At 38.6% G+C, this 9,540-nt stretch overlaps 1 protein-coding gene across 1 annotated transcript; it reads left to right on the top strand.

Moving 5' to 3' along the window:
* Positions 1-5,996: 5,996 nt before the first annotated feature.
* LOC139728945 (thialysine N-epsilon-acetyltransferase-like) lies at positions 5,997-9,338 on the top strand. The gene is made up of 4 exons (XM_071639874.1): positions 5,997-6,141; positions 6,934-7,125; positions 7,944-7,984; positions 9,066-9,338. The coding sequence occupies exons 1-4, from the start codon at positions 5,997-5,999 to the stop codon at positions 9,336-9,338; spliced, it is 651 nt and encodes a 216-aa protein (XP_071495975.1).
* The last annotated feature ends 202 nt before the right edge of the window (positions 9,339-9,540 follow it).

Raw genomic sequence — 9,540 nt, 5'->3', positions numbered from 1 at the left:
AAGACGCGCACACGAAATTTCAACTTTGACGCCAACGCATTCCTTTGTTATAGGTCAAAATTGATCGGAAATCAATGGATATTGTTACTTAATGTATCAGGAATCCAAATCTGTCAAAAAATGTGCATTTTCAGTTTGCTTACGCGCACTACGCGCGAAAATGTGCGGACGGACGCGAACGCGCGAAACGCTTAAAATTGTCTGAAACTTCGAGATTTCCCATTGGTAAGTTGTTTTGAGCCTTTTAAAAGTTTGACGCGCGCGTACGCGCGCGTAATAATGTCTTAGGTAATTAGCATTAAAATGTATGATAGAGCGTGACCTGAACTTAATGTCCGCCGAAAATGATACAGACATGACCTTTAGATATGAAGTTATGATCGATCATGTAACATGGTCCGAAAATCACAAAATGGCGCCTAGATGACGTCATAGATATGTTACTGTCATGAAAACCTTATTGTGGCTAGATTTTGTCATGAGACATGTTCCCTGAAAATGTCATGTTATTCCGTAATGTCATTCTTGAGATATTGATGACACAAAATTGTCCAGAAAGAAAGAAGAATAAAAAGAAACGAGATATGAAACTCGTCACGCTGACGAGTTAGGTGATACGCTTGGGGTCATCAGGTGTCGGTCATCTGTGATCGACAAAGAAAAGAATGTGATATAGGCACCTTGAAGTTATATTGAGCGTGCATGCAAAACCGTTTCTCTAACCACTCGGCCACGGGACATCCCCGGAAATGGTAAGGGAAAAAAGAAATGTATAGATATTACAGGGGGAAAAGTCAATGCCCACTCAACAATCGTGGCCGCGTGAACATGTATTGCATTGCTAGACGGAAATGCGGCCTTGTAACGACTGATGTCGCTATGCCATTTCTGGCAACTTGGGAAAAATACGCGCCGTAGACATAAAGCCTATAATCGGCTGGTTTTGATACCTTGCCTTTAATCACAATTTTCAATGTGATGACGTCATCAAAGTACAAAACAATGACATGGTCTTGAAAGACAATTGTTCAAAGTACAACACCTCAGTCGTCGTCATTACATACTATGATCGGTTTGACAAAGTCAGCCTGCAAAATTTTGCAGCAGTCGAAGCAATGTGGTCTCCAACACAAAAAAGAGGGATATGGTGTGTGTCTGTGTGTCTGTGTGTGTGTATTGGTGCGTTTATATACGAACGTGATTTCTACATGGACGAATATGTAATACAAAATTGAAAAAAAAAGTAAAATAGCTAAGTATTTTGTTTCGTGATCTTGTGGGGTTCGAACCCGCAACTTCACGTCTCTGAGACGTCGCCTTTAACCACTCGGCCATACGTCTCGGCGAGAAAATATGAGGAACGTAAACTTATGTATGTGAAAGCTGAATCGGGAATCGTTTTGTCCACATTCCATTCTCATTTTCAGTTTTAAACTGCAAAATTGTCAACCTGATGATGAGATTTCAAAAAATAAAATGCATGATTACTGAAGCTTATTGTCTCAGCTACAACATACTTAAGTTTCAGAGGAAATGAAGCAAAATCAGCTGAGATAAATGTGCTTAAACGTTGTCAAGTCAATGCATGGTTTAAAAAAAATCACCTCCCATAGACATTACACGTAAACTTGTCCGATTTTGCATCTTTACCTTTAATCACAATTTAAGGTATGATGACGTCATCAAATTTCAAAACCATGACTTGGACTTGAAAGGCAATTGTTCAAAGTACAACATATCTGAATTTGGGATAATATTGAGCTTAAACAACAGAGATACGAGCAAATGAATGTCAGAAACAGTACCTCAAAAAAATTAATTCCACTTTTTTGATTTCAGATGATGATATGATGACGTCATAATGTAATTATGGAAATATTAATACTTGAAACGTTATTTCCAATTCATATGTTTTTGTAATATGCAATAAAAACATAGGGTAACCAGACGTTTTAAAGAGCTATGGCGAAATAAACAAAGACATGTTTTTCGCTATATTTGCACAAAGACGCGCACACGAAATTTCAACTTTGACGCCAACGCATTCCTTTGTTATAGGTCAAAATTGATCGGAAATCAATGGATATTGTTACTTAATGTATCAGGAATCCAAATCTGTCAAAAAATGTGCATTTTCAGTTTGCTTACGCGCACTACGCGCGAAAATGTGCGGACGGACGCGAACGCGCGAAACGCTTAAAATTGTCTGAAACTTCGAGATTTCCCATTGGTAAGTTGTTTTGAGCCTTTTAAAAGTTTGACGCGCGCGTACGCGCGCGTAATAATGTCTTAGGTAATTAGCATTAAAATGTATGATAGAGCGTGACCTGAACTTAATGTCCGCCGAAAATGATACAGACATGACCTTTAGATATGAAGTTATGATCGATCATGTAACATGGTCCGAAAATCACAAAATGGCGCCTAGATGACGTCATAGATATGTTACTGTCATGAAAACCTTATTGTGGCTAGATTTTGTCATGAGACATGTTCCCTGAAAATGTCATGTTATTCCGTAATGTCATTCTTGAGATATTGATGACACAAAATTGTCCAGAAAGAAAGAAGAATAAAAAGAAATAAAGAGAGATTTTGACAATCACAATAGGTGATACGCTGATAGCGTATCACCTAATAAAGAGAGATTTTGACAATCACAATAGGTGATACGCTGATAGCGTATCACCTAATGAATAAAATATTGTTTCGTTGACTCCAGCACAGAATAAGTCTATCAATACCAAAAGACAAAAGTCCTTCTAAATTCATGGCTTCGCGTTGATGAACTGTATTGAACAGTCAATAATGAAATGTATGTTAGGAATTACATTTATGTGTAATGACTAATTTGGAATATATGACTTTTTTTACAAGACACATAAAAAAGCCACCAAAACCATTAATTGAGAAAGAGAGAAAAATACAAGCATTTCCGTGCATCTTTGTACGAAATTGCTCTTAGCCATAGAGACACTGCCTGCGGTGTAGCCCAAAATCCGTGCTTGGTCACTGTCGTGGTAATCATTTCCACCGATATAGGCAAAGCGACTTCTCCGAATCACTTCCGGTTCAGCGTGGATATAGATGACATCAGGCAGTGTGTTCACAAATGACCTATCTCGTTTTGGCAAACATCCGTTGCTATGGTGACATCTGCGCATAAGCATGATGATTGGTATTATTCAAGGAAGGACTGCACTAAAAGCAACAAAGAAACAAACGGATTCAATTTGAATGAAATGATAATGCAGTCCATCAATGATTGAGCAGTACAGTGAATTCTTTAACACAAGACGATTTATATAGAAACACTTTCGATCTGGGACATGTCATTCATGCATGCGTTAATACCATTGTACGATAGAATTTCTGGCTCGTGAAAAAAAATACATATAATATGAAAGAAAGCAAGCGTTTGATACCTTTGATCATTGTTGAACAGTAATCCATATACGGTAGATTTATGGTATAAGAGGGATCGCATCATCCTGGTTATTTAAATCGAGAATTCGTATTCAATCCGTTACTCATCCTATCATCATCTATATAAACTCCAAAAATAACAGTATTCAACGTGTCTAGACACTTCTGTCCAAAACGTTGGAATTTCTTACCAACCACGATCAAACAGAGATCAATAATTCATTATGTTTGCATTTATTCTGCTTCTCACATGTCTTAAGTCAAAACAAAATAAACTTACATTTTAACATTGTTGAAAAGAATTTTGAACAAAATATAGCTATAAGTATAATGTCATGCGATACTGTACCATGATTATCATACTGGTTGTACGAATCGTCAAAAACAGTATATTTGATTTACAAAGGAAGCAGGAGACCATCACCATAAGTGTGGTTTGACTGGGCTGACGGCCTCATGGCGAATTAAGCTCAGTGCTGGTCTGCAGCACAAAAGGTCGATTTAAGCATTGTATACTAGTAATGTAGTGAGAGAAAAATGTTCAGTAGTGCTGCGCGCGTGCAGCATGTGTATTATGTGTTTTTGGCAGTGTAACATACTCATATACTATTCATCGATGTTACACAGTTTCATGTAATTCAAGAAAAGCTTCTTTTTAAAGTTGGTCTTGTACATACAGCTTATTTTCTCGGATGAATGAAAACTTGGTACCTTTTCCCTTTTTTAAAGTTGGTCTTGTACATACAGCTTATTTTCTCGGATAAGTAAAAACTTAACACCTTTTCCCCTTTTTCATGATGATAATCTTCATTAAAACAATTTAATTCTAGAACACCCATTGGATGTACGCACTCTACATCATAGACTACCACACGCACATTTTGTTTTGCTTTTTTTATATGCTTCTGTTCCAGTCAAGCTTAGCAAAATGACGACAGTCTCCTATATATTGTGTGTGTGTGTGTGTGTGTGTGTGTGTGTGTGTGTGTGTGTGTGTGTGTGTGTGTGTGTGTGTGCGTGTGTGTGTGTGTGTGTGTGTGTGTGTGTGTGTGTGTTATGTTTGGTGTGTGGTTGAATATTAATGAATAAGGATTATTGAAAAAGTGTTTAAAACAAAACCAAATAAAAAAGTGTGAATGTGCGTGCATGTGTGTTGTGTGTGTGTGTGTGTGTGTGTGTGTGTGTGTGTGTGTGTGTGTGTGTGTGTGTGTGTGTGTGTGTGTGCTTGCGGGTGTGTATGAAGGAGATAAAGAGACCCACAAAACTCATCAACGCTCAACGCTGTATCATGAATCGCTCCCAATTGCGAGCAATCTCAGAGTCATCTCTCTCCCATTGTGTTGCCTATTATTCTACCTTATTAAAGCTGACAATCGATGTCACGCGGGAAAAATTATTACAGTCTCCCGCGCGGAAGGCTTCTCATTTACGCAGTTCAAGAGGCGACATCACATTCATGTGCCGCTACAATTATAACAATCAATGATCACATTTTGAACGTCGCGATTGGAGGATTTTCATTACGTTCCCAGTGTGCTTGGTATTTCATCGACGAAATTCAGTTTGAATCAATTATCTCGCATGGTGGTAGCTAATCAAATTCATGCGAAAGATTAGTGGTCATCCCGGCATTTAACAGTGCATGGCTAGTGCCTGAGCAGGGACTTTTTCACTGAATTCAATGCGTTCTGTATGAAACATGAAGGTATCGTGAGGGTAATAGTAAAGGTGTAGAACACCGACCTCAAAAGAATTGTCATCACCTATCTTTTTGGAATCTTTAGGAGACATGTTGCAAGAACGGGAGAGCATTTCAAATGAAGGTTTCCATGTGAACATGAAAAAGTCCAAGTTTCCCCGTGACACTTACTTTAGAGGGAGAAGTGACTTTACTACTACTACTACTACTACTACTACTACTACTACTTCTATACTACTACTACTACTACTACTACTACTGCGACCACTACTACTACTACTACTAGTACTACTACTACTACTACTACTACTTCTACTACTACTACTACTACTACTACCACTACTGCTATACTACTACTACTACTACTACTACTACTACTACTACTACTACTACTACTACTACTACTACTATTACTACTACTTCTACTACTGTCATCATTTTTATCAATCTTGTGACTATTTATCATCATCATCATGTTTATAGGTTACTCCTATTGAACACGTATTATGTTAGCATTAACCTCAGTTTTGTTTGTTACTGTACTTCAATGGAGATACATTAAGAAACAGAGTCAAATTCAACTTAAGAGGCAAATGTTACAGGGTGTAGCATGCACAAACATCTGTTGCATATGCAAGTTCATTTCAAAAGCAGAACATCGTTGCGAAAATTAATGCATTTCGTGTTGGATATGCTTTTAAGATAATTTGATAGGGTAGCAGAATTTGCATATCGTGCCTATAGCCTGACTTATAGCCCTGCCTGAAATGTTAATGCTACTCATCTCATCTCATCTGCACTAGATTTGGGGGCGCGAACCAGTCTACGTTGGAATATCCGCAATCACCAAAAGGTCAGTATAAGCGTTGCCATGGTATACTACATCATTCGAAAAGGAAGGCCGGAGGACTGCAGCGACCTCTATCGTCTCATCCGGGAAACAGCTGAATTCAGCAGTCAAAAACAACATCCAAGCAGCGATGACCGGGACATGACCGTGGACACCACAGAAGATAGTAAGACCCCACCTTAAAATTGAGACACGCCTGTGTGTATGTGTGTGTGGGGGTGGGGTGGGAGGGGGTTGTGGAGGTAGGATTCGTGAATGGGGCAGTCTACCCCGATTGTGACGTCATAATTTGAAGATTATCATATACGTCGAAAGACGTCTGCTGTATCTCCTCAGCCAGCAATACTATCTAAGGAGCAATGGAAAAGAATAACGCCTTATGGGATAATGTAGGAGCGATAAGAAACAATCACTGTTGTCCTATATTTTCATATTGAAACATAATATTATTTTCTGTGCGTGCAAATGTTCATCAATCTATATTTTTATCAGCTTCCTTATTTGTCTTTCTCTACCGATTTCCCCATCTATTTATATCTGAATCTTATTTATATGTATATATATATGTATCTATCTATATATATATATATGTATATATATATATATATATATATATATATATATATATATATATATTAATTACGTCTGTCTATCTATTTCCCTATCTGTCCATCCCCTATCTATTTATCTATCTATCTATCTATCTATCTCTTGCCTATTTATGTGAATTTCCACAAAGAAATGTCAATGAAGAATGACAGGGGCAGGAGAGAAAGAATGAATAGGTGAAATAGGAAATGATATTAGGATCAAATCTCTCCATCTCACGGAATGTTAAATTCAAGAAAATGCTAATCAAATTTCAGAATGAAGCAGAAGAGAAAGAATGAATAGGTGAAACGGGAAATTTGAATTATGATCTAACTTCTCCATCTCCTTCCTTCCTCCCCTGGTATAGTCTTGAGAAGGGATGCCTTCACCGACCCTCCGCGTTTCTCCTTCCTGGTGGTGGAGTGCTACTTCACCCAGGAGCAGATGGAGAGCAAGAACGGCGAAATCGTCGGCTTCTCTACCTTCAACGAGATGTACAGCATCTACAAGGGTCGGTCCGCCTTCATGAGCGGCATGTTCGTCACGTCGAGTCACAGGGGTAGGTGTTGATCATGGAGAGAAGTGCGCCCTTCAAAAGCTCGATTTCGTCTTTTTCATGGTTAAATTGTTGTTAATCTCTTTGTACAATTGGACATAAAGTGAAAATGAACGGCAACTGAAACATTTCAGTTGTATTTTTCCTATATCTTTGCGAATGTACCACTGTCGCCGTCGCATGGGGTGGCATAATTATAGGTCTGTGTTTACGATATCAAATTTACGAAAGGAAATGCATATGATACACAATACTTATGTATACACAATGATTGTGTGTCTGTCTGTCTGTCTGTCTGTCTGTCTCTGTCAATTTGTCTATGTGTGTATCGTGTGTGGGATATGCATGATGATTAACTGTACATACACACAAACAGAAAGGCAGACGGACAAACACAGTATAATTGAGCTTGTTATTTCATTTTGTCTCTGATTCTGTTGCGTATTAAACGGATGACGCATACGGCTACGTCATTCCGTTGTCTGTTCAAAACTGTCTGAAATGGAGAAGAATAGCGCTATATCACATGGAATACGTAAATGTGTTGTTGCGAGACAAGCAAACCAATTAAGTTTCACCGAGAGGGCAAAAAGGCTTATACACGCAACGCGATCGTCCTTCATTACAGATTCCAGTGGTCGTGCAGAAAGATAGAAATCATGTTATGATTAATGACATTTCTATTACTTCCAAAACACAATGTTAACGAGCACCATTGATTGATACTCCAGGGGCGTCGCTTGTTCTGACGTATCCATAAATATCAGCATGTTGGTGATTCAATATATCGTCTTGTTTTCATTTTTATTCTTGACTTCCAGGAAATAACCTCGCGCCGACCCTCTTTCGCACTACGTCAAAGGTATTGTTGAATGTCGCTTTCGTCATTACGTCCCTGTTTCATAAAGCTGTTCGTAAAGTTACGTACGACTTTACGAACGACTTAAATATGACAAGCCTAGTGGGTTTCGTAATCATTAATTTTTTTTAGCTGAAGTTGACAATTGCAGATGAGAATGATTATTCTTACGTGTTAACACATGTTTTTAGTTGAAAGTGTATTTTTATCCCAATGTAGATAAAATATTGACATACATCAGTCGTACTTTGTTAAAACGTAAGGGGGAAATAGGCACACGTATTGGCACTTCATATTCCAGTCGTTCGTACAGTCAGGCGTAACTTTACGAACAGCTTTATAAACAGGGCCCCTGTTATAATTTCTCAGTCATGTAAACAAGATTTGTTGCATATCATTACGCAGCCGGAAATAATAATGTTAAATCAACCAGCGTTTTGTGGTTGAACATTGTTTGCGAATCTATTCATTTGCAAGGAATTTGTAACTTTGTGATATTGAAAATGAAATTTCATTTGAATTGAAAATTGAATGCTTAGTATTACTGTATCCGTATGTCTGCTCGCATGAATAATGACAGTCACCGGTCAAGTAACAGTGGCGGATCCTGGGGGGAGCGCACCGGGCGCCCCCCCCCCCATTCTTTTTTTATTTTTAGAATAAAAGAAATCAAAAGACAAAAAATTGGGGGAGGGGTGCGTGCGCCCCCTTTAATTTTGTAAAGGCGCCCCCTCTTTACATAATTCCTGGATCCGCCCCTGAGTAATTGACATAAACCCCTCCCCTCTCCCGCTCGTGATGAACCTCACAGATTTTGATAAGGTGGAATGAAACTCTGAGATTGATTAACAATCAATAGTCCTGCATCCAACATTGAATTATTGTATCAAAGCAAAGTAAAGTAAAGACAAGTAAAGAAAAGTTATATAAACTAAGATTAGGCAAAATATAAAACGTAAATTTATAGTCAGCGTACATGGCTGTGTCTGTATGATACAATGTGCGTTTTTAATTATATAATATGTGTTGTTATAGGTACGTTTGTACGTCTGTATAATAATATTTATCGATATTCTTTTCACAGATATGTCTCGACAGCGGTTGTAATTCTCTCATGTGGGGTGTGTCACGATGGAATTTTGGCGGGAAGACGTTCTACCAGAAGCTCGGAGCGGTGAACGCGACGGATCGCGAGCAGCGGGAATTCATGACGCTGAATAGAGATCACATGGAAAAATTGTCCAATAAGTATCGCGGATCTACAAGCGGAGGGGTGGAGATCTACATCGAGGGAGAGACCGACCTAGCCCAACTGGGCAACGATCTACATCGAAGAAAAGAAGAGACAAGTGATTAAAAATCCGCATAATGTAAAATCGAGAAAAGTGTGATAATATCGGGAATATTGTGCTAACAATGGGAAAAGTGTTCTGATATCGGGGTAAAGACAGTGTCCCTACATGTCGGGAAAGGACAAGTGTGCTAATATCGCGGAAATGTGTACTAGCATCGGGGAAGGACAAGTGAGCTAATGTCGAGGGGAAAGTGTGCAAATATCG

Source organism: Diadema antillarum, unplaced genomic scaffold (assembly GCF_040938485.1).
Source record: "Diadema antillarum isolate AM-2024a unplaced genomic scaffold, OU_Dant_1.0 seq00000205_RagTag, whole genome shotgun sequence".
In the NCBI taxonomy this organism is placed as follows: domain Eukaryota; kingdom Metazoa; phylum Echinodermata; class Echinoidea; order Diadematoida; family Diadematidae; genus Diadema; species Diadema antillarum.
This window is presented reverse-complemented; position numbering and strand designations above follow the sequence as displayed.

Excerpts from the sequence above, each read along its gene's own strand:
- LOC139728945 (XM_071639874.1), top strand. The coding sequence starts at position 5,997 with ATGGTATACTACATCATTCGAAAAGGAAGGCCGGAGGACTGCAGCGAC. Across the intron at positions 7,126-7,943 it reads CGTCACGTCGAGTCACAGGG|GAAATAACCTCGCGCCGACC; the intron begins GTAGGTGTTGAT and ends CTTGACTTCCAG. Across the intron at positions 7,985-9,065 it reads TCTTTCGCACTACGTCAAAG|ATATGTCTCGACAGCGGTTG; the intron begins GTATTGTTGAAT and ends TTCTTTTCACAG.